The 26,161-nt window shown below is 39.0% G+C and overlaps 1 protein-coding gene across 1 annotated transcript in view; it reads right to left on the bottom strand.

Moving 5' to 3' along the window:
* LOC122548600 (CUB and sushi domain-containing protein 1-like) overlaps positions 1–26,161 on the bottom strand; it is a 2,366,391-nt gene that overhangs the window by 2,067,354 nt on the left and 272,876 nt on the right. The window contains exon 2 of the mRNA XM_043687435.1: positions 9,582–9,798. Coding sequence (XP_043543370.1) covers positions 9,582–9,798 — 217 coding nt within the window. The remainder of the gene's footprint in view (positions 1–9,581; positions 9,799–26,161) is intronic.

Here is a 26,161-nt window from a genome sequence, read left to right as displayed (position 1 = left end):
AGTTGCAGAGAATTCCACAGGCTCACCTTTCTTCTGGTTGAAGAAATTACCCCTCACCTCAATTCTAAATGGCCTACCCTCTATCCTCAGAGTGTTACCCCATCCCTGGGCATCAGGAATATCCTTGCAGTGTTTACCCAATCTAGTCCTGGCTGAATTTTAGAGGTTTCTATGAGAAACCTCTCATTTGTCTGAAGTTCTAGATAGAATATATACTTAATGATTTCAATCTTTCTTCATACATCAATTCTGACATCCCAGGAATCAGTCTGGTCAACCTTCCTTGTACTCCCTCCACAACCAGAACATCCTTCCTCAACTAAGACCAAACTGCAGTCAATACTCCAGGTGTGGTCTCACCAAGACTCTGTACATGCAGCAAGGCATCCCTGCTGCTATATTCCTTTGTGCTTATATGTCCGCAGACAGTTTTGTGTAATGGTCTGTGGAATATCTTCAGATATTCAAGTGATAAAGATAGGATTGTGAATATTGGCTTTTCCACTAGAACTGAGACAATTAGCACCTGACTTGTGAAATGTCTCCAAACTTTCAAAACATTGTAGTGTAATATTAACTGATAAGATTTTAATAAAAAGGCATGCATTTAGGACAAGCACTAAAATAATTCAAAGGGGAGGTAAAAAATAAAATGTCTCACAAAAAAGTGCTTAGAATATGGAATTCATTGCCATTAATCATTGATGCAGCAAAAATTATAGTTTCCTTTCAAAAAGAAAACAAGTTCCTTCAAAGTGATGTAGTTCTTTAAAAATGATTAAAATTGTGCAGAACAAGTAAGCGTGAGAAATTTAAAATAAAGTTCAAATAGAGATAAACACCAGCACAGAGGTTTTTGGATCAAATGCTTTGTTTGTGTATTGTAATATTCAATAATTTATTTACTTTCACAGTAGAATAAGCATCGTAATGTTTTAATTATATGTTTATATATGAGATTGAATCAGAAGGTCATGAATTCAAGAGTAACTTCAACCTGTAGTACATAAGTCTAGCTTTGGGAAGTCTTGTGCAGTGAACAATATTAAATAAGCTGCACGACACCATTTTTTGGGAATTAAAATGCTTTCTTGCATGATCTTGCCGATGTGTTCATTAAATGTTCATTAGGTACATGTTGGTTTTGCTTAAAGTGAAAGAGTAACATCCATGGATAACTGACAATTTCAGGAGGGATAATTTTCGAAAAGGTGATCAGAGAATTCCATCGAAGCTCCAGTGTTGCTTGTCCAAGACGTTATGGGTGGAACTTTCAAATATTATCCAAAACTACTTCAGGTTGAACAAACTTCTATTTTTTAAACAAAGATTTTCTCTTGTTCTCAAGGAGGATGTTTGACCCAATGGAGACTTGTCACTGGATTTGTTAATATTTCTACAGTATCCTTAGTAATCAACAAATAGTTGTACTGAGTACCAAAACGTTGGTCAGGAGTTTTGATCTGCTTAGATCGTAGTCTGTGTTCAAGGTCTACCATTTCAAAGCCAGGTCAATGTCTAATTGTGAAGTAACATTACATTCCTACAATCCTGGTCAATCCTGGGGTGGCATGGTGGTTCAGTGGCTAGCATTACTGCCTCTCAGCACCAGGCAGCCAGGTTCGATTTCATCTTTGGGCGACTGTCTGTGTGGAGTTTCATGTTGTCTACACGGGTTTCTGCCAGATGCTCCGGTTTCCTCCCACAGTCCAAAAGATGTGCAAGTTAGATGGATTGGCCAAGCTAAATTGTCCATAGTGTTCAGAGATGTGTAGGTTAGGTGCATTAGCCATGGGAAATTCAGGTCTACAGGGGTAAGGGATGGGTCTGGGTAGGGTACTCTTTGGAATTGTTGAGCTGAATGGCTTGTTTCCACACTGTGGGGATAGATATATAACTCCACTTCCATCAAAATAACTAAAATAACCCAGACTAACCAATCAGTTTGTTCAGCACTGTTTGCACGCATCACTGCAGATACAAACTGGCAGTTGCTGGCTGGGAAATTGAATAGCATCCATTCTTGGTACCATGCTAACAGGTAGCACTCAAATGGACGGATTCAAGAGTTTGAGATTTTGGTTCATATGGTCATGTAGATTGCAGAGTGATAGGACCACACACATGTTCATTCACTGATATGTAGTTAAGTGATTGGTTGTGATCTTGGGCAGGTCAATAGGTGTCTACAAGTGCAATCAGAGCAAGAGGAAAGAGATTGGAAGACAACATTCTGCATGCCTTGACCAATATTCCCTCTGAATTTTCTTTGTACTGGCTGGGCTACAAATCACTCTGGTCATGATGTTTCTGTCTACAGTCAGCTTAATGAAGTCACTGAACTGTCACCATGTTAGGATAAACCTGTATACAGCAACATGCAATACATTCCAGATTGCTGCTTATTTACACAACTCCTATTCTTCCATTCTCTCTCTCTTTGAGGGGACCATTCAAACTCCATCTTTCATTGTTATGAAGATGTGGGTGCACTATACCTTTAAGAGAGTTAAAAACTACCAGAACTACCTGACACAGCACCAAGTGTTCTGAACAAGGTATAATGTAACATTTGGTTGAACAACTCAATTAGCTTGTTGCCTGGAGACAAAAACAAATTAGAATTAGACCAATCAGTTTAAATTATACCCTGAAAAATACCAAACTCCAATCAAGTTTGAATTTAGTATATTGACAATCTTAAAAGCCAATTACACAATCCAATGCTTTGGGGGTATAAGACCGGGGAAATTGAACGGTTGAGGAGAACTGCCAAGCCACCAGCATCTGCAGACTGCCTGGAAAAAATAGCTCTCTTAAAGGAACCTTTATCGGTCAGTAACCTGTGGAACGGAAATCCTGAAGAAGAATGAGGAAGATATAAGAGAAAATTCAACATCTGGTTGGTCTTTAAAATTTGAAATTTTGGTAAACCTAAGACTGATATAGAAGGGAATGTAAACAATAGGTTAGAGGAAGGAGTTGTAAATAGTTGTTATTTAATTATTCTATGTTATACTTTAAGAAATAAAGTAGTACATTTTTACTTTAAATAGTTCTTGGCCTCTTGAATTTTCACAGATTATGCTTGGGATAAATCTTTTTTCTTTGTTGCTGGTTTAAATTTAAGCAGGAGGGTTTACCCCATGTCATAACAGGCTTCAGCCTAACTTTCCTCCATGTAGATTATACTTCTTTTCTCAGACATTCCAATTCACCTCTCTTCTGACTTGGTCCCATTCTCTCTCTCCATCCCTCTTAGCTCTTCCTTTCTTACAAATCTCTCATTTTGCCTGTGCAAAACTTTACTCTCTCATTCACTTCCAGCTCTTTGCTCACTGGTTGCATTTTCACTTCTTCTCACACATCCTGTTCTACACCCCCTCCCCTCCCCCCATTACTGTTCCATTCTCCCATACCTCACACTTCAGATGTTTGCTCCTTTTTACAAACACATGCTCTCAGGAGCACAGAACAAATGCAAAAGGGACAGGGAAGGTCACACAAATTAAAAGTCTGATTTAAATTATAAACAACTTTAAAAATCCATTCATCACACCAAATACTGGAATAATCTGAGCTCTCATCCATTATCCATTAACCAAGATATCTTCTATGCACCTGCTTGTTGATGTATTTGGCTCTTACAAAATTAAAGGCAGCTATGTCATTGACTATGCTTGGATTAAATTTCCAGAACTCTCTTTCTAATGATGCTGTGAGTCTACCCACAGAAAATTGACTGCTGCATTTCAAGAGGGTAGCTCATCATCACCTTTTCAAAGACAACTACAGATGGGCAATAATGTTGGCCCAGATGACAATGCCCACAACCTGTGAAAAGAATTTTTTAAAATAGATGCCATATATTAGATTAATAACCCATCTGCATATTAAATTTGGCCATTGGAAAAATTAGGTTCTCACTGAGATTAAACACATAGACTTTACTCCAGACTATGTGTGTTTATTTGACCACAATGAGACTTGCCCACCAGGTTTCTGATCTTTAAGTGCTTTGGGTCCTTCTGCTTTAGGTTCAGCCTGTGATCCATGCAGAGCATTTGAATGAGTAGGTCTCCCTGGTTCCCCTGATACAGACACTCCATAAGCCCATTAGTCTTATTTTGGGAAGTTTCCTCCCTCCCCTCACAGGCCAACTGGCCAAGAAGCAATTTTCCAGTATCTCTCTCCTTTCCACAACCCTTGGCCAATGACACTAGATTGCTCTCATCTTCTGAAGATCTACCTCTCTTCAGGCTCCAAGACCTTGTCCTGCTTTTAACCTCCTTGACTTCAGGCCCAGTGCTGCTCATTTCCAGAAACAACTTCCACTCTCCCTCCCCCAACCACATTCATGATGACTACTCTTCCAATCGAAGATTCCCTCCATCCCAAGCATATTCCTCCCAACAAAGTTTTCCTATCTTCCGCCCTCACTGCCCCTGCTATCAGAGGTTTTTTCTCTCTCTCTCTCGCACCCACTGCCATCTCAATCAAGCCAGAAGTCACATGACAACAGGTTATAATCCAACAGATTTATTTGAAATCACAAGCTTTCAGAGCACTGCTCCTTCATCAGGTGAAGTGAGGAGGAAGGAGTATTGTTGCACTGACAAAGGAGAAACACTCAAAAAAAAACTTGTGATTTCAAATAAACCTGTTGAACTGTAGCCTGTTGTGACTTCTGACTTTGTCCACCCCAGTCCAACACCAGCACCTCCTCATCTCAGTCTGGTTTCCTTTCTTTCAACCTCGCTTCTTCTCCTCCAAGCTGATTCTCTTCATCCTGAAAATACTGTCATCTCTTTCAGTTGTTGCTCTTCCAAGCACAACAAGCTTTTCTGGAGTTGTCACATTTGATGCTTGTCCATGCTATTTCCAATATTTGGAGCTCACTGTTGAGAGTTGGGGAAAATTTCTAACCCATTCACTTCAAAAGTAAATTATTGCATGGAGTATGGGGATACAACTTAATAAAATATCATAGAATTCTAAGTATTATATCACATTCAACCCACCAATTTTGTTTTCAGATACACATCTCCACAAGGCAAGAATGTACAGCTTCCAAGTATTGAGTTCAAGATCTGTTGACATAAGTTGGTTTTCTGTTGATTGACAAGAAAGCTTATAAACATCCAATGAAATTTGGAACAGATATGAGCCTCTTGTGTTGCTCGCTCTGATATTTCCCTGGCAGCAAACAACTGAAACGTTGTAGAAAGTGGAGCTTTGAGGTTCAGGGAAAAGTTTTAGCGAAGCTTTCCCTGAAATGAATAAGCTGGATGGTGTCCACAAGTGAAGCTGATTCTGAAAAATGCCAAATCCACACTTTCTCATGTCATTTGTTTCAAAGAATGGTTGGCCGTTCAATACTGTTTGGACAAATCATTATCACATTGTTCAATGACTGTCATCACTGAAGCAAATTCCATTAGAGTAGTGGAATTTACTCTTATAACAAATGGTTTTCAATTACAATGATTTCTGTGTTTCATTTGTTTACAATCATCACTGTTATTTATGTTCAGCTTTCACGATAAGAGATTTTTTTAGGTACTGCTAATATGTTTGCTGAATTCACTTCTACTCATTCTTATTACACTATTGAGCTCATTATTTTCAACCTTAGTGTCAAGGGCTAAGCACAGTTTTCACACAAGTCGGCATTTTCATACAGTAATACTATGTTTAATTCTGTACATGAGGTTTGTTATCTGTCAATCATTAAAACTACAGAGAACTCAGGTAAACCTCCTCCTTTGTACTTAAATCATGCAGATATTCTTACGTTGCTGCTGCTCATATGCAATCAATTCACCTCTTCAATTATATTTCTGGATTTTTCATATTTTTTTCCAGTGGAAGTGTTTGGAAAATCTTGCACAGAAATGTTGGAGATGTTTGACAAACAAAATGCTCACAGATTTGTTTAAAAAGAGACAAAAGATGACAAAAACTTACACAAGCTCATCACTGAAATTTCTTCACCTACAAAAAAGGAAGGAAAGAATATGACTGGTTGAGTTATGAATGAATGTCTCATTCCTATTGTGTTAGGAAATTCAGTTTCCTAGCCATAGGCCAGAATTGTCCGATATAGAATATTCTCCTAATGGTGAAAACAGTGAGAAAAACATGTCTCCCATCCACTTTCTTGTCGTTACCCCAGAGCTCTTGATTCTCCTACTGATCAAGATTCTATTTCAACCTTAAGTATACACAAGGATTTCCCCCATAGCTCTCTGTTGCAAGTTCTAAAGACTTACAACCTACTGAGGGAAGAAATTTTTCCTCATCTCAATCTTAGCTTCGTGCCCCTTCATTCTGAATCTATGCCAGCTGGTTCTAGATTATCCCATGAGGAAATACCCTTCCAGCATTGACTCTGTCAAGCTCTTAAGAATCCTATATGTTTCAATGAGATCACCTCTCATCCATATAAATGTCAGTGAATACAGTCCCAATTTGCTTAGCCTTTATTTGTAAGACAATCTGGGGATCATCCTAGTGAACCTTCTCTGAACTATCTCCAATGAAATGATATTTTTCTTTCAAGAAAGGAACCAAAATTGCTCACAGTTCTCCAGATATGATCTCAGCAGCACCTTGTCTAGTTGCAGTAAGACGTCATTATTCTGATACACCAATCCCCTTCAAATAAGGGTCAACATTCCATTTGTCCTCTTGATTACCTGTTGCACATGTGTGATAGCTTTCTGTGTTTCATGCATAAATACACCCAAGTCCATTTGTGTTGTGGCTTTCTACAGTATTTCTCCATTTAAATAATACTCTGGTATTTTGTCCTTCTTGCCAAAATGAACAACTTCACATTTCCCCACATTATACTCTATTTACCAAGTTACTTAACGTGTCAATATCTCACTGTAAACTATTTGTTTCCCTCTCAGAACTTGCCATTCACCTATTTTTATGTCATTTGTAAACTTGGCTACAGTACATTTACTCCCTTTTTCCAATTTATTAATAAATATTGCAAACAGTTTCAATCCCAGAACTGATCCCTGTGAAAGCACACTTGTGACAGGTCACCAACATGGCTGACTGCTTCCTGCCCATTAGCCAAGTCTCTTTCCATGTGAGTATACTACCTCTAATAACATGAGTTCTTACCTTATGACTTAATCTTTGTGAGATATTTTGTCAAACACCTTCTGGAAGTTCAAATATGAATTGTCTACTGATTCCCTCTATCCTCAAAAAATGATTAAGTTAGTCAGATATGATTTCCCTTTCATGAAATGATGCTGAGTCTGCTTTATTAGATTATGATTTTCCCATTGTTCTGCTCTTACTTCCTTAATAATTGATTCCAATACTTTTCTGGCAATTGAATTTCAGCTAATTGGCCTGTAGTTACCTGCTTTTTGCCTCCCTCCCTTTTTGAATAAAGATGGCACATTGGCAGTTTTCCAATCCTCTGGTATGTTTCCAGAATCCAAGGATTTTTGTGGGTCCCAGCACTGATCTCTGTGGAACCTTACTGGCCACAGTATCTGTGTTTTGACATCGCAAATGCCTTCTTGTGAAGAGAAATTTGTGAACAGCAGCGTGAGAAAATTCCAAAGCATTAACTGTCATGGAAAAGAAGTATCACATTTCTCAGTTTGCTGCTTTAGTCTTTCTTTCTCACTCAGATTTGTTTTCCTGTTTTGAAGCAATGACTAACTAGTGGTTGACCTTTTACATATCTGACGGAACAATACAGCAGGAATAGGTCTGCCATCACCTTAGCCAGTCGGATTAAATTCTGAGCTTCATACTTTTTTGTTCCACCTTAGCTTCACATTTCTTGAGACACGAACCTACTAGAAACTGTTTTTCGATTGAGATACTATCAGTATGGGATAACATTGAATACTGTTTTGCAATATTTGCAAAATTGCAACATTTAGGTTGGCTGGACAGCTGGTTTGTGATGCAGAGTGATACCAACAGTGTGGTTTAAATTCTTCTACCAGTTGAGGCCACCATGAAGGTCTTACATTCTAAACCTTGCCCCTCACCTGAAGTGTGGTGTCCTTAAACTCACCACTAGTTGCCTCTCTGAGATAGCAGTCATATGGTCTTCTGGGGCGATGGCAACTTTACCTTTACTGTATACGATAGTTAGCTTAGTTGATCTCTTGACCTGCACCATGATCAATTTTCATAACAGTGCAGAACAAGTTGCAAGTTTGTCATTTTAGGCACCAATTGGGCATTTGTCATAGTTTACAACTATCTTCTAGCTTTTCTAAATCACTGAACATTAGTTCAACAGTTGTATTAATCTAGCTATCTTCCAATAAGTAACAGATAATTGTGTACAGCAAACATCAGCTGCTGTTCTGTCAAGATCTTTCTTCCCACGGCTATGTCACCAAATATTAAGATGGCCACTGGTCCTTATGGGAGACACAATCTAAATCAATTGCAAATGATAGCTGTAATGCCATTGAAAGTAGCAGAATCCAGCCATTCGCCCAGCTAGGATTAGTCAATGTCATAACTGTTGGTATATTGTTCTGCCTATTATTAGAAATTCAACACAGATAGATGGCTTCCTATAAAGTTGTGTTATATTTCCTACCAATAAATCCTGAAGCAGAACCATGAAATGTTTTTCCTTCCAGCAGACATCATTTACAAACTGTTCCACTGCCACAATTCGTTTCTGCACAAACTAGACCAAGGGCAGATCGAAGATATTGTTTTCTCAGGAGGGAATCTATCATTAGGGCTTTTTGTCAATTGTATTTAAATGAATATTGCATTGGGCTTCTTAAACCAAATTTATTCTCCATCAGGTACCAAATTTCTAATTTAAAGACAATACTTGCTAATTTAAAAAAAAAACCTTCAGTTGTAATGCTGTTTGTGAAGCAGCTGTCATATGATGATTTTGGCTTTAATAATGTTCACAGTTATATCTTGTTGCTACACAAAAACTAGAGATTTTCACTTCATTTGCCAAGAAACTGACAAAGTGAACTACAACTACAACTAATGAGATATAAAGTAGGCATTATGATCAACCGTTTCAAGGGACTAAGCACATTTCAGAAGGGAACAAGTCATGGGTTTGAGTCCAAAATTCCCTATGTCATTCATGTCTGAGCCTAACTGTGCTGTGATGTGAGGAGACCAGCATATCCCACTGCGAGAAAACAGAGACTCATTTACCACAAACTACGCTGTGTAAAGTCAAAGACAAAGTGTCTTTGGCAGAAATCTTGGATCAAACCATCAACCTGTGCCCCTGATCAGGGAAACAAAGGAAAAATTGCAAAATTGAAGCATTGCCCCAAAATCAGAAAAGCAACTCCAAGGCATAATGGAACGTCAGAAGTTTCAAACAGCAAAATGAAGTATTTGTTAAATTCTTTCCAATAGTTTCCGTTCGAAGTCTGAATATGGGTGTTTTTCAGAAAAAGAATGAACTGATCTGCTTGCAACAACTACAAGTTCTGCATCAACTCACACAAAGAACTTGCAAACATATCCATCAATGCTGACAGGCAGCAACTGTAAGAGTATATTCCAGCGGTTTCCAAAAACAAATGACACCATACCTCAGTTTCAAGTTGCTCTGTTGTGGTTGCCCATCGTAAATGGATAGAATATCAAAATCTTCTTCTAAAGCAAAGATCTGGAATACTAGCTGTATCCTGTTCCTTTCTCCTGTAATGATAATCCAAGTACAGTTCGCATAATTCGGGTAACCATAAGGAAATCCAGGACTTTCTATTGTGCCATTTGGTCCTTGAACTAATCCACCACAGGGCTGATCTGAAATGAAGACAACAATGTATAATTATATATAAATATACACAAAGCACTCTTATCAATAGACATTGCACTAAAAACAAGTAATGGATAAAAGCAATCAACCTTCTCATTTACATTGAAGATATGTGAGCTAATCATAAAAAATAAACTTTTCCAAAGAGATCTGTCATGATTGTTCTGCTACCCAATTTGTTTCACACAAAGTTCACACTATTTCCTGGTGATATGACACTAGATCGAGCATCTAAATCTGACACTGCAATGCCCTACTTTCTGAGTACACTCTCTTTATTCGCCTGATCATAATAAGTATGAACATATTTTTCATTCCAAAGCAATTTGGCAGGGCACTTCAGAAGTTAAGATCAAATGAAACATTTCAACATTACTATAACGCTCACTGCACAATTAGAAAGTTGATAGATTTTGAATTGGTCAAAGTTTAAAATGGACAAAGGCTTGGTGGAGGAAGAGTGAATGAATGTGGCACCGTCAAATTTCACAAAGTGTTTTCAGCTCCAGAACATCGAGAAAGTTGAAGGATGACAGGTCTAGGAAAGAGGACTATTTGCAATAGGGCAGTTCACTGTGTCCAGGGCCAATTTATCACAAGGAGAATCATTGCTATTGAAATGGAAAAAAACATAAAAATAGGATCGGCAATTCCATTACCCTGTTAACCCTAAATATTAGCCCACAGGCTGTTGAAGAGTCAAAATGCTCAACTGGAACAAGCAGTAGGACTCCATTCCAATGGAAATTGTGGTCTTAATAACGTAGTTGGGACTATTATTGCAATTTTAAAGGACAGTAGCAGATGTATGACTCGTGTTTGTCTGAAAAAGAAATAACCAAATACTCTTTCTGCTTCCACAAAATGATGATGGGCTATTGCCTTGTGTTCATCTCTTTTCTCTGAAAATTAGCCTTCTGTAGACTGATGAGTTTCATCACTGTGTTCATCTGGTTCATCCAATGGATTCAAATCAGTTTGTAGTTTCATAAATTGCAGCTGCTATTTTTGCCAAAGCCAGTGTCACCATTCAATTCCCTTTAATACTAAGGCTAAGATACATTTTCAAAACAGTGTCAATGGGATTGTCCAGGTGATTATGCTGTGCCCATCTTGGGAATGATTACTATCCTTGTTGACTGCTCAAATTAGGGATGCATGTTCTATTTGCATAATTAATATCAGTTATCATTGCTGTGCTAAGTCACAAATGTAACACATTGTCATAAACACATGAAGATATAATAATGGATGCTGACAATCTCATCGTAAAGACTTCATCTAAAGTCCATACTGTGATGGACTTGCAGTGCAGTATCTGAACTGAAAGTTATGCAGAGAAGGGAGAAGATGTGCTCTATGAAAGTTTAAAGAAATATGAAGGGTCACAAAGAAAGAGCAGAAATTTGTTACTAGACTGAATAACTGCAGGGTGGAGGAAGCCAACACAGAAACAATGGCTGCATCTTTTAAAAAATAAGATACCACACACTTGATAAAAAAGCAGAATGGAGAAATTAATGGCTAGATCATAAAAAATTAATTATTGTCATCCATGTGGCGTGTCAGAATTGTATTAAACAGAGTGAGCATCCACTGAAGAAACATATGTTTCACATATGCAATTTTGATAGTGATCCATTTGACCCTGGGAGAGCCAAACACCTTGGGGAAATGAGATTTTTCTTGCATTTGCTATTAAGGGAGGAAGATAAAAGATATAGTCACTTTTTTTTCATTGAACAGTCAAGGTGAAAATGAAGATCGTTATTTCAGGGAAACAAGATTGTAAAGTGCAAAAGAGAGAAGGTAAATCAGTAAGCAGAGATTATATCATTGAATCATGTCATTTTACAGCACAGAAGGTAATCCTTCAGCCCACATGCCTCTACCAGCTCATTGAAATAGCCATCTAATTGGTCCCACTCCTCTGCTTTCTCTCATATTAACATCAGCAAACATTTCTTTTTGAACACTTATCCAATTCCTTTTTGAAAGTTATGGAATCTGTTCCCACTACCTTTACAGGGAATACATTTTCATACCAAGACAAATTATGATTTTTTTTATTGCTGTCATGTAGCCAAGGTTCCCATTTCCTTAACTTTGCCTCCTCTAGTTAATGACCTTCTTTCAACGCCTCATTGTTCTTTCAAAATCTTTTAAAATTTTGAATTACTTAATAAAATTTTGACTTGATCTTCTCTTCTCAAATGAGATGAACCCTATTTTCATCATCTTTCTTCATAAGTGAAACTTTTATTCCTGAAGCGATTGTAATAAATCTTCTCTGCACCCTCTTTAAGTCCTTAATGTGCTTCTTAAAGTCTGGTGCCCAGTATTGACCATAATATTCTAGCTGGAGCCTAACTAGTGTTTTATAAAAGTTTAGCATATTCTCTTTGATTTATTTTCTATGTATAAAATTATCCCTTCCCTGGAGGTGGTGAGGAGGGAGGAAAGAAGGACAAATTGACTTTGGAGAGATGCTTCCTTGTTCTTGCCAAGTCAACAGCTCTGGGTTCCTTGTTATACAAAGGATATTATTAAACTGGAGAGGGTTCAGAATTGATTTACCAGGACATTGCCAGGAATGGAGAGTGTGAGATATAAAAATAGCCTGATTGGAACATTTTTCACTGGAGCAAAGCAAGTTGAGGGTGACCTTATTGAGGATTATAATATCATGAGGGACATATATAAGGTGAATGACAAGGATCTGTTCCCTAGAGTGGGGAAGATCAAAACTAAGGGACATTTTTTGAAGGTGAGAGGAGAAAGATTTTAAAAAGAACATGAGGGACAACTTTTTTTTACGCAGAGTGTGCTTCATGTATGGAATTCCTGAAGAAGGGCTAATGCCCGAAACGTCGATTCTCCTGTTCCCTAGATGCTGCCTGACCTGCTGCGCTTTTCCAGCAACACATTTCCATCTCTTCATGTATGGAATAAACTGCCAGAGGAAGTGATGAATGCAGATACAGTTGCAACATTTAAAAGTCGTTTGCATAAGTTCATGAACAGGAAAGGTTTGGAGGGATATGGGCCCTTGGGAACATGGTCAGCATGGACTGGTTGGTCCGAAGGGTCTGATTCCTTGTTACATGACTCTATGTCTCCAAACGTTGGACAAGAAGGTTCAAAGGAAACCTTCTCAACTTGCCACCTATTAAGAACCTTAAGAGGACAATTAACAACCTTTAAGGGTTTCAACTTGCTATGGCCCTGACTATCTGCCTTCCCAATAACCAAGAAAAGTTGTTGGCTTTCTGACTGCAAAATCAGGGTGACCCACTTGGTCTCTGGCACAGAGTCTGTCCCTGTTCTTCAGCGGGAAGTGGGGAGAAGAGCAGAACATTAGTCATTGGCCACTCCATAGTTACCGGGACAGATACGAGGTTCTGTACGAACGAGAGAGACTCATGGTTGGTGTGCTGCTTCATGATGTCTCGGATCATATTTTTGGGATCCTTGAAGGGGAGGGGGAGCAGCCCCAAGTCATGGTCCACATCAGTACTAATGATATAGGTAGGAAAAGGGTTGAGGATTTAAGGCAGAAATTCAGGGAGCTAGGATAGAAGCTTAGTGCTAGAACAAACAGGGTTGTTATCTCTGGTTTGTTGTCCATGCCACATGCTAGCAATGTGAGGAATAGGGAGAGAGAGAAGTTGAACATGTGGCTACAGGGATAGTGCAGGAGGGAGGTTTTCAGATACCTGGATAATTGGGGCTCATTCTGGGGTAGGTGGGACCTCTACAAACAGGATGGTCTACACCTGAACCAGAGGGGTACCAATATCCTGGATGGGGAGATTTGCTAATGCTATTCAGGAGGGTTTAAACTAATTCAGCAGTGGAATGGGAGCCTAAATTATCGTTCCAGTGTCCAGGAGCTCTAGTGTTCCAGTGAGAGTAGTGAGGTCAGAAATATGGTTTCAAGGTCGCAAGAGTTCACTGGCAAGCAGGAAGATGGTTTGAAGTGTGTCTACATCAATGTCAGGAGCATCCGGAATATGGTGGGTGAACGTGCAGCATGAGTTGGTACCTGGGACTTCGATGTTGTGGCCATTTCGGAGACATGGATAGAGCAGGGACAGGAATGACTGTTGCATGTTCAGGGATTATGCGTTTCAATAAGAACAGAGAAGTTGGTAAAAGAGAGGGAGCTGTGGCGTTATTAGTCAAGGACAGTATTACAGTAACAGAAAGGATGTTTGAGGGCTTGTCTACTGAGGTAGTATGGGCTGAGGTTAGAAACAGGAAAGGAGAGGCCACTCTGTCGGGAGTTTTCCATAGGCCTCTGAATAGTTTCAGAGATGTAGAGGAAAGGATAACAAAGGTAATTCTGGATAGAATCGACACTAACAGGGTAGTTGACATGGGGGCTTTAATTTTCCAAATATTGACTGGAAATACTATAGTTAAATTACTTTAGATGGGTCAGTATTTGTCCAATGTGTGCACGATGGTTTCCTGACACAGTATGTAGACAAGCCAACAAGGGGCGAAGCCACATTGGATTTGATACTGGACAGTGAACCTAGCCAGGTGTTAGATTTGGAGGTAGGTGAGGACTTTGTGATAGTGACCACAATTCAGTTATGTTTACTTTAGCGATAGAAAGGGATAGGTATATAACACAGGACAAGAGTTATTGCTGGGGGAAAGGCAATTATGATGCAATGGGCAAGATTTAGAATGCATAGAATAGGCACAATTGAAATGTGGAGCTTATTCAAGGAACAGCTACTGCATATCTTTGATAAGCATGCACCTGTCAGGCAGGGAGGAAGAGGTCGAGCAAGGGAGCCGTGGTTTACTAAAGAAGTTGAATCTCTTGTGAAGAGGAAGATGAAGGCTTATGTTAGGATGAGACATGAAGTCTCAGTCAGGGCGCTTGAGAATTATAAGTTAGCCAGGAAAGACCTAAAGAGAAAGTTAAGAAAAGCCAGGAGGTGACATGAGAAGTTGTTGGCAGATAGGATCGAGGAAAAACCTGAAGCTTTCTATAGGTATATCAGGAATAAAAAAAACTAGAGAAAGATTGGAGCCTATCATGGATAGTAATGGGAGGTTGTGCGTGGAGTCCGAGGAGATTGGGGAAGCGCAAAATGAATATTTTTCGTCAGGATTCACACTAGAAAAAGACAATGTTGTTGAGGAGAATACTGAGGTACAGGCTACAATACTAGACGGTCCTTCATAAGGAGGAGGTGTTAGCAATTCTGGAAAGTTTGAAAATCGATAAGTCCCCTGGACCAGATGGGATTTATCTTTGGATTCCCTGGGAAGCCAGGGAGGAGATTAAAGAGCCTTTGGCTTTGATCTTCATGTCATCATTGTCTACAGGAATAGTGCCAGAAGACTGGAGGATAGCAAATGTCCCCTTGTTCAAGGAGGGGAGTAGAGACAACCCTGGTAATTATAGACCAGTGAGCCTTACTTCAGTTTTGGGTAAAGTGTTGACAAATGTTATAAGAGATGGGATTTATAATAACCTAGAAAGAAATAAGTTGATTAGGGACAGTCAACATGGTTTTGTGAAGAGTAGGTCATGCCTCACAAACTTTATTGAGTTATTTAAGCTGGTGACCAAACAGGTGGATGAGGGTAAAGCAGTTGATGTGGTGTATATGGATTTCAGTAAGGCATTTGATAAGGTTCCCCATGGTTGGCTATTGTATAAAATGCGGAGACATGGAATTGAGGGTGATTTAACGGTTTGAATCAGAAGTTGGCGAGCTGAAAGAAGACGGAGGGTGGTGGTTGCTGGGAAATGTAAGTTCAGTTCCTCGTGATGTACTACAAAGATCTGGGGCCACCGCTGTTTATCATTTTTATAAGTGACCTAGACGAGGGCGTAGAAGGATGGTTAGTAAATTTATGGATGACACTAAGGTTGATGGAGTTGTGGATGGTGCTGAAGGATGTTGCAGGTTACAGAGAGACATAGATAAGCTGCAAAGCTGGGCTAAGAGGTGGCAAATAGAGTTTAATGCAGAAGAGTGTGAGGTGATTCACTTTGGAAGGAACAACAGGAATAAAGAGTACCGGGCTAATGGTAAGATTCTTGGTAGTGTAGATGAGCAGAGAAATCTCGGTGTCCATTTACATAGATCCCTGCAAGTTGCCACCCAGGTTGATAGGGTTGTTAAGAAGGTATACGGCGTGTTAGCTTTTATTGGTAGAGGGATTGAGTTTCAGAGCCATGAGGTCATGTTGCAGCTGTACAAAGCTCTGGTGCGGCCGCACTTGGAGTATTGCATACAGTTCTGGTCACTGCATTATAGGGAGGATGTAGAAGCTTTGGGAAGGGTTGAGAGGAGATTCACTAGGATGTTGCCTGATATGGAGGGTAGGCCTTATGAGGAAAGGCTGTGGGACTTGAGGCTGTTTTCATTAGAGAGAAGAAGGTTGAGAGGTGACTGAATTGAGACATACATGATAATCAGAGGGTTAGATAGGGTGGACAGTGAGAACATTTTTCCTCAGATGGTGATGGTTAGCATGAGGGGACATAGCTTTAAATTGAGGGCTGTTAGATATCGAATAAATGTCAGAGGTAGTTTCTTTACTCAGAGAGTAGTCGGGGCGTGGAACACACTGCCTGCAACAGTTGTAGACTCGCCAACTTTAAAGGCATTTAAATGGTCATTGGATAAACATATGGATGAAAATGGAATAGTGTAGGATAGATGGGCTTCAGCTTGGTTACACAGGTCGGCGCAACATCGAAGGCCGATGGGCCTGTCCTGCACTGTAATGTTCTACATTCTATGTTCTATGTACTCGTGTGGCCAGGGGATTGGGGGGAATATCCTGTCGCTACAACATGGGGCAAATCAGGGCCAAGGATGGAAATCAAGCCCAGGAGTAGATGATGAAGTGACGTGAAAGAAAATGAACTACCTTTCACTTTTGAATCCCCTGAAGTCTAGCCTCCAGCAAAGATCTTGAGGAACCCAATGCTTCCAGCAGCTTCTGTCAAGGCAGGATATTACTGCTTTGGCCCAAGTGTCACAAGGTGCTCATCAATTAGCCTTCAAGTGACTGATTTGATCTTAACTCAAAATTGTTTTTTAAAAAAGCACTAAAGCTTGTAAATTAACATCCTAGTTGCGATGTTATTCCATGTTTAAGTATGCAAGATGAGTTGAACCAGTTTGTGAAATTTCCAAGTCTTACTCTCATTGGTGGGGGCGGGAATTAGTCACTACTGAAGACACACACCCCCACACTTAGTGCATGGAGTGTTAAATTCTGGCCTAATGTTTCTATTCAGGGAGCCAACAATTCCATATGCCTTTCAACAGCTTTTTCACTTGCACTGCCAGCTTCAAAGATTTGCCTGTGTTCACCCCAAGTTCCTCTGTTCTTGAATCCAACTTAAAATTTTACCGTTATTTCCTAACGCTGTCCCTGAGGATACCATTGCACACTTTCCTAGGCTGAGAAACAAGTGTTAATTCCTGCCCTGTGTTTCTGTGTCAATTTTAGATCCAAATCTCTTTACATCTGTAAGCCTTAAATTTACAAATGAGTCTACTTTGTGATAGTTTATTGCACACTTTTTGAAAGGTCATGTGCATAACATCAACTATACAACCATCATCCATTTTCACAATTACTTTACCTCAGAAGTGAATCAAGTTAATCGAATACAAATCAACCGTCATAAATCTGTTCTGGTTTTCATTCCTTCAATCATACTTATTCATGTAGCTACTCATTCTGCCTTAGGTTCATGTCTCTGAAGGCTTTACTAACACCAATGTTAAATTGATGACCTTGTACTTACTATGTGCATCCCACTGCTCCTTTTTGTTATGAATTAGGATTGTAATATTTATCATCTTCCAGTCCTCTGGCATCATTATAACATCTAAGGAGTACCTAGGGTCTGTTCCATCTGAGCTGGGTGATTGTTCCACTTTGAACACAGACAAATGTTTTAAGACTTCCTCTTCATTTCTTTTCATCCAATCAAATGTCTCTACTTCCACCCTCTTGGACTGTTACATAGACAGAACATTCTTCCCTCACAAAGTCAGATGCAAAAAACTAATTTAATACCTCAGCCATGCCCAATGTCTCCACAAGATGACTTTCCTATGGTCCAGAAATGACTGGACTGATATATTGACTGCACTTCCACTATTTATGAGTTTATTAAAGATTTCTGAATTCTCTTATAATTTGCCTGCTGGCTTATTTTCATATATACCCTCAGACTTTTATTTTCTTTTTCCTACTTGTTCAGTTTTTTTTTATGGACCAACATTTATTGTCCTATTTATTTTAATTTTCATTTATTTTATCATCCAGAAAGCTCAAGCTTTTGAAGTCCTGCGTTTTCCTATTGGGATCGGTCTATCAACTCAATCTCGTCTACCTACTCTTTGTAAGTCCCTTAGTGGTCATTGACTGCTTTATCTGCCAATCTATAACTCAATCCAACCAGGCCAGGTGACTTTTTAACTTGCTGAAATTAGTTCTCCTCCTATTTAGGAGTGTCATGTTTGATTTTCAACTTGCCCTTTTCCATAACCTTTTTAATGTGGAAGATGATAAATATTACAATCCTAATTCATAAAAAAAAAGGAGCAGTGGGACGCACATAGCAAGTACAGGGTCATCAATTTAACATCACCGCTCTGCAAATGTTCTCCCACAAAAACATATTAGATTTTCCCCATTTCATTCCTCAGAGTTGTTTTCTTTTTTGTTGTCTGAAAACACAATGATCAAGAAAGTTCTGTTGTGCACATTGCAGGAATTCCTTGTTATGTTTGTTTATTTCTATTATGTTCACGTTTATATTTGGGTAATTGAAGTCTCCCATTACCTCTATTCTAATATTCTTGCACTTTTCTGCAATTTTGCAGCAAATTTCCCATCTATTTTCTTCCCTTTATTTAGTGGCCTTCAGTACATAACAATAGTATAATAGCTCTCATTTGTTCCTTAATTTTAACCAAATAGATAGATAACAAGGGCATTAAATTCCATCCACATTATTGATCCAACTCTTCCATATTTTGCTTTTCTTTTACTTTTTGAATACATTGTGTTCAGGAATATTGAGCTTCCATTCCTCATCTTGTTTGTATCAGATTTTCTTTGTTGCTTTTCTATCAAACATCCACGTGATGACTTCCCACCAACCTTTTTATCACCTTCTGTTAAGGCTTTTGAACTACTCTTGGAATGCTTTGAATTTTCTGCATCAGATTTATCTTATTTATTTTGTTTCTTTTTGTCTCTTCCCATCCTTTTGCGTGCTTTCACATGTAACCCACCCATCCCCATCAAATTCAAATTGGTTTAAATCCACCCGCCAGCAAAGTTAACCTGACAAGGAAAACGTTGGTCAAAACCCCGAAACACGTGAAATCCATACGTCTTGTACAAGTAACTCCTGCCCCGAGGGATCTTGTGACATTGTGGTAATGTCCTTAATTCTGCACTGGGTTCAGTCCCATCTGCTTGTGCAGTGATATTGCTGAATGAGTTGATTAAGAAAAATACTCCTGCCCCTGTCTTGGTAATAATGCCCCAGGAATCTGATATTGACCCCCCATACTAATTCCCCATGTAGGTTATCTTAATGCTACTACACTCATTCATGTGTAGAACTGGAAATAGTCTAGGTTTTACTGCTCTTGGAAGTGGAGTCACATATAGATAGGATAGTGAAGAAGGCGCCTTCATGCTTACCTTTATTGGTCAGTGCATTGAGTTTCAGAGTTGGGAGGTCATGCTGTGGCTGTACGGGATATTGATTAGGCCACTTTTGGAATACTCCATGCACTTTTGGTCTCCCTACTATAGGAAAGATATTGTGAAACTGGAAAGGGTTCTGAAAAGATTTATAATGATGTTGCCAAGGTTGGAGGGTTTGAGTAGTAGGAGGAAGCTGAATAGGTTGGGGCTGCTTTCACTCCAGCATCAGAGGCTGAGGAGTGACCTTAGAGAGGTTTATAAAATCATGAGGGGCACGGTTAGGGTAAATAGCCAAAGTCGTTTCCACAGGGTGATGGAGTCCAAACTAGAGGGCATAGGTCTAAGGTGAGAGGGGAAAGATTTAAAAGGGACCTAAGGGGTAACCTTTTCATGCCATGGGTGGTGTGCGTATGGAATGAGTTGCCAGAGGAAGTGGTGGAAGCTGGTACAATTACAACATTTAAGAGGCATCTGGAGAGTATATGAATAGGAAGGGTTTGAAGGGATATGGGCCAAATGTTGGCAAATTAGGTTATCTGATCGGTATAGACGAGTTGGACCGAAAGCTCTGTTTCTGTGAAGTACATCTCTGTGATTCCATGACTCAAAGTCCTGCTTTTTAACTTCCTTCTTATCTCCTGAAATTCTATCGACTGGATCTCAATTCTTTGCTTTTTTGCTGTTGGTTTCATAACTTATGGTGGCTTCACTTTCCTGCTCCAAACCATTGCCCTCATTCAGCAATGTCTTTTTTTTTTCTGGCAGAAGGGAGGAAACACACTATACAGGAATAATATTGGTGGCTGCAGAAAAAGCAGCCGATCCCTGAATGTTCCATTACCTATGACCATTTTGCTTCTACACTGTGAGTCTCAGTGCCTGATGACATTTTGAGCCAAACATCATGACATCAACAAAGAACCAGCCTGAACTGAAACTTACATTTATATAAATAGAGACTGAAGCTAGTCAACCATATCTCCATTTTAATTCAAATTTTTAGAAGGAGTTCACATGTTAGAGATAAAAAGAACACAATGATCCCAAACACAGGAATACATGAATGATTGGTACTTTAAGCAACCGTTTAGCAGAACTGCGGAGATGGATTTATGACTCGATTTCTCTCTTGGTCTGTTCTCGCAAGAAGGACAGAACAAAACAAGTTAAAGAACAACCCAATCACTGGAAGTTCAAAGGTATCAGTGATATTCATGGCTGCCTTCCATCCAGGATGTCCCTAACCAATGGTTATTATCTAACTTATCACAAACTCTTGAGGACTCTAAACTGTATATTCCCTTAACTTCATTTTTACAGCTGGACTTTAACCTTTTTTAATAAAAAAATTGTTCCTGTGTTTATTTGTGTGTGTCTATGGCATCTTTAATCCCATCACACCCTGATTCACATCTATCTCTTACTCAGCAAATTCTCTACACAGAATTTTTATTTTCCCCTTTGTCACTATGTTAATAAACTAACTCTCTCTGTTGTCATGTTGCAATAATTTCTATTCCATGGAACATTACTTGGACACTCCAAATTAAATTGTTGGTCTGCAGAACTCAATTAGAAATGATTTTTTGCTTTTATACAAGGTCAAGCTATAACTGAAAACTCACCATTAGAAAATCCTGGAATAATTAAATACATTGTGTTATATCGTTTTTTTTTTCTGAAGCCAGCAATATTTCTGCTGAAGTTGAGAGTGCACCTTAACAGAACAATTGATATATATGTTAGATTTTTTAACATATATTGCATCAGCTACTTTTAAGGGCTTTGCAGCAGGTACTTGCTAAATTGATGCAAAGAACAGGCAGAATCAAGATTTTCCAGTTGCAAGCATTAGCTCTGGAAAATAAATATGCTACATCAACATTGAATGGCCAGAAAATAGGTCTTTTTTTTTCTCGGTTATTGCTTACTTTGCTGTGCTTTTTGATCAATCATTAATACAGCTGGCATTTAGAACATTCAGAAAATTATGAGCATAATAAATAACAGTCCCTTTTTCTCCATGACCAACCTTTCAATTGCTATTCCTTAATTCTTCATTGAATTCAACAAAATTATTTCTACCCAGAAATGTCACCCAAATGAACTGAAACAATCACATGCCAACTTCAAAAGCACTTGTTCAACACTATTACCTTGTGCACAGCATGGTAAGATTTCTGATTCTTTTTAACCTCACTCTAACTTCTACGGGCAGAATTTCCCTACTTTTAGATACGGTGAGTGAGGTGGTGGAAAGGGGAATCTGTGGAACTAGTTGAACCCGAAGTGAAACATATGCCCTTCTCACTACTCCTGCAATTAACTGCTGCGCAGGAAGGTCAATGAGCAACTTCCTCAATGTGCCAGCAAGTAAGACCTTTGAGTGATTAATTAATGGTCACTCAAGGTCCTCAACTCACAATCTCCTCGCAGCATGAGAAATGTGGCTAGTTTCCTGACTGGGAAAATAGGTCATCCTGACTGCTGATTTTGCAAGGTGGGCAAGGGAACCCATAAGGCACCTATTTACTTCATTAAATTTCTTTAATTATGGTTTCAATATGACATCTCACAAGCTTTCCCCATTTGGTTTTGTTCATTAAATGCCATCCCTCCAAGAAATGATACAGCATTTGATCTCATGGTTTAATTGACCAAATCTGTTCTTTTCTCAAACTAATCCAAGCACTTTATTAGACATGACCATCTCAGCATAAATCTATACTGTTTTGGATGTATTTCTTTTACTATTTCTAGATGTGGATAAAGTGTTTCCTTGAGAATAGACAGTAGTTTTTTTTCCACACTAGATGTCAAACTAATGGGTCAATAATTCCCACGACCATGTTTTTTGTCACTTTCTAAAGCCTTTTAAGAACTCAGTAATAAAACACCCCGTGTTTACAATTGTATGCGGCTGGTTGTGAAACTGTAATAGCTTACGGATACAAAAATAAAGGTAAACGTCAATAAATTTAATCCACAGGAAAGGTCAACATGAAATATTCATGAATGGATTTGCCAGTTGCTTACCAATAACTAGTTATCTACCAGCTATATATTCATAAAACTGCATTGCTTCACTCAGATTTAAATATGCCAACATTCACTTTTATACATCAGTCTCCGGCCAGGTATTATGAAAATGCACAGCTAATCTGCTTGAATGACAAATTAACTCTATTTTGTTTACTTTAATATTATTTAATGCTGTACAGTGACACTTTTGGAAGCCTTAATAGCAAGAAAAGGTATCCAGCCTTTTGCGCTCCCAAAAAGGTACAGTAACAGAGAATTAAAACTCTTTTTTAACATTGCTATCCCTAGTAAGGGAGAAGTGTACAATCAAGTGGTGCATAAGTACTTCTGACAGATTCATTCTTTTCCTTGAGACTGATGATAATTCTCTTACTACTTATGCAGCTTAGCAAAAAAACTGCTTATGAACTGGTGCCTTTTTGTCTCCACAGTTAGAGAGAAATAGAAATACCATCTATTTTAAAAGAAATCATATTTAATTGACTGCTAAATTGACCATTAGATATGGAAACAAAACAAAATCGAAACTGGCCAGCAGCTTTCCACGATTTTTGTTTTTGGAAATCTATGAACAAAAAAAAAAATTTCTCCATGGCATTAAAAAAAGTCCAAAGACACTAGCTGCTAGTTTGCAAACCATAATTTCTTAATCGATCCCTGTATCACAAAGAATTGATAGGTTATGGTGGAGATGAGAGAATTCAATGATGGAGGTAGATTGTGGTATTTATTCATCTAAAATAATGCAGTCAGTCATCATTTAAAAGATATTTGAATAAGTACATGAATAGGAAACGATTCGGAGACAGCAGAGGAAAGTGGCCGAGCAGAGGCTGAAAGCTAAGTTCGGTGCCCATAGGGAGGGCCTCAACCGTGACCTTGGGTTCATGTCACATTACAGGTGATCACCATTGCACTACACACACACACACACACAGATATTCCTACACACACACACTCTCACATACACACGGACACAGATACACACAGACACGCACACAGACACCCACACACACCCTGATAGACACACAGACTCCCACACATGCACCCCCTCACTGACTTAAGACACTCTGCACTCACTAATTCGCGGAAACTAATACAGACATAAAGTGTCAGTCAGCATTTCTCTTGCTCCATGTTTTTCCTGTCAATATTTCACTTACTCTGTATGGTGTGTGTCAGTATTTAATTCTGTCCTCAGGGAGTTTGTTAGTATTAAAGGGTTTTGTGATTTACACATGAAAGAAGTGAAACTATCACTGTATTCTAACAGATGAAAGGCTTAACAGACAATCAATTTTTCAATGTATAATTTCAGTTACATCACACTGCAAATTTTTGCGATAAATTCTGTGTTACAATCGAGCCCTCCACAATCACCTGATGAAGGAGCGTCACTCCGAAAGCTAGTGTGCTTCCAATTAAACCTGTTGGACTATAACCTAGTGTTGTGTGATTTTTAACTATGAATAGGAAAGGTTTGGTGGGATATGGGAGCAAGCAGGTGGGATGAGTTAGTTTGGGATTATGTTCGGCCTGGACTAGTTGGACCGAAAAGTCTGCTTCTGTGCTGTATGACTCTATGACTCTATCACATATTTTGTCTTTAGATTGTGCCATTTGTTTTGCATAAACATTGCAATACTTTTTAAGGGAAGTGGTGTGCACACTGTGCATCTTTTCTGACTTTTAGGATATATCCTCACTCCAAAGTAAAATTTGAAAGGCATTAAAAAAAAACACAAATCAGTTTCATTACCCAAATCTTACTGACTATAAGATCAGGAGTCATACAACATCAGCTTGCAACCCAACAGGTTTATTTGAAATCACAAGCTTTCAGACTCTGACACTTCACCTGATGAAGGGGCAGTGCTTAAAAAGTTTGTGACTTCAAATAAATCTGCTGGACAATAAACTGGTGTTGTATGACTTCTGGATTAGTGGTGCTGGAAGAGCACAGCAGTTCAGGCAGCATCCGAGGAGCAGTAAAATCGATGTTTCGGGCAAAAGCCTTTCATCAGGAATACAGGCAGAGAGCCTGAAGGGTGGAGAGCATCTGCAGTCATTGTTTTTATGACTTCTGACCTTGTTCACCCCAGTCCAACACCGGCACCTCCACATCATGGCTAAACATGAGACACAGTGTATTAAATAGAAAATATCTCAGCAATGGTGACAAGGTACAATACAGAGTTCTTTCCAAAATGTGGAAGATCAATAAGTTGCTTGCACCAAGACAAGATGAGCAAGGTGAGTACTGACTATACTGAGAATGAAATTATGTAAAAAATTATCAAATATTTTCCTACTGCAGAAGTTCTTTTCTTAAAAGAGAAACATGTATTGAACAATAATCTTTTTCTATTGACAAATCTCACATATATAAGGTCTCAGATGTAATGCAATAAACTCAGTAGGAGATAACATTAAGTAATTGTACATCCAATACAGCTGTGAATCCATAATATGTTTTCAATATGACAGGGGAAATTCTCAAAATTCTTTTCAAAATTCAAAAGAATAAACACAATGAAAACATGGACCACAAAAATTGAGCAATTATCAAATTATGACACTAGGGTTCATTTCCAGCCCCCGACAACTGTGTGTGTGTGGAGTTTGCACACTCTTCTCGTGTTTGCCTGGGTTTCCTCCTGGTGCTCTGGTTTCCTCCCACAGTCCAAAGTTGTGCAGGTTCAGTGGATTGGCCATGCTAAATTGCCCACAGTGTCCAGGGATGTGCTGGGTGGGTTAACCATGAGAAATATAGGTTGACAAGGATTAGATGGGATGCTGTCCGGAGGGTCGGTGTGGACTTGATGGGTCAAATGGCCTGTTTCCACACGAGGGATTCTATTCCATGAAAGTTCAACTGAACAGGAATGGCAAAAGATGCAAGTTCTTCCAATAAAGACATTTTAAAACATAGAATGATGGTTCTAAGATTATCTTAACAGATCTTTGTTGATTTTATCTGATCTCAAACACTGCAATGTCAATGATGCATATTTTGAACAGAGCATGAGCTTTGCTCACTTGGTAACACTTTATCCTTTGAAACAGGCACCTGTGTGCCAAGAACAACCAGTAAAGATGAGTGAGAAGAAGAAGTCCTGCAAAGACCTGCATCAGGGTATGTCTTAGTTCCGAAGGAAGACACAATAATTCTTCTTCGAGGCTTTAATGCTTGCCTGGGTCAGCACCGTAACACGTGGAAGTAGTCATCAGCAAACATGGAGTGTGATAGTATTCAACTGTAGCCTTCTTTGCTAGCTCAAATGTGGCAATCAACTGGTGGTCACACAACGGCATTTCACCAACATGATTGAAACATTCATTGCTCTTCCCACCACCGCCACCCCTCCTCCAAACCCACTCCCTCCTCAAAAGCATCTACTTGACTCAAGTTTTTGAATAAAAACATGAAATCCGACCAGGACAGATTACTAGAGTGAATCCATTTGTTTTCATCACTTCGAGTCATAGAGATGTACAGCATGGAAACAGAACCTTCGGTCCAACCCGTCCATGCCGACCAGATATCCCAACCCAATCTAGTCCCACCTGCCAGCACCCAGCCCA

Source organism: Chiloscyllium plagiosum, chromosome 3, assembly GCF_004010195.1.
Source record: "Chiloscyllium plagiosum isolate BGI_BamShark_2017 chromosome 3, ASM401019v2, whole genome shotgun sequence".
Lineage (NCBI taxonomy): Eukaryota > Metazoa > Chordata > Chondrichthyes > Orectolobiformes > Hemiscylliidae > Chiloscyllium > Chiloscyllium plagiosum.
The sequence above is the reverse complement of the archived record's forward strand: the minus strand, read 5'-3'. Positions and strand labels throughout refer to the sequence as shown.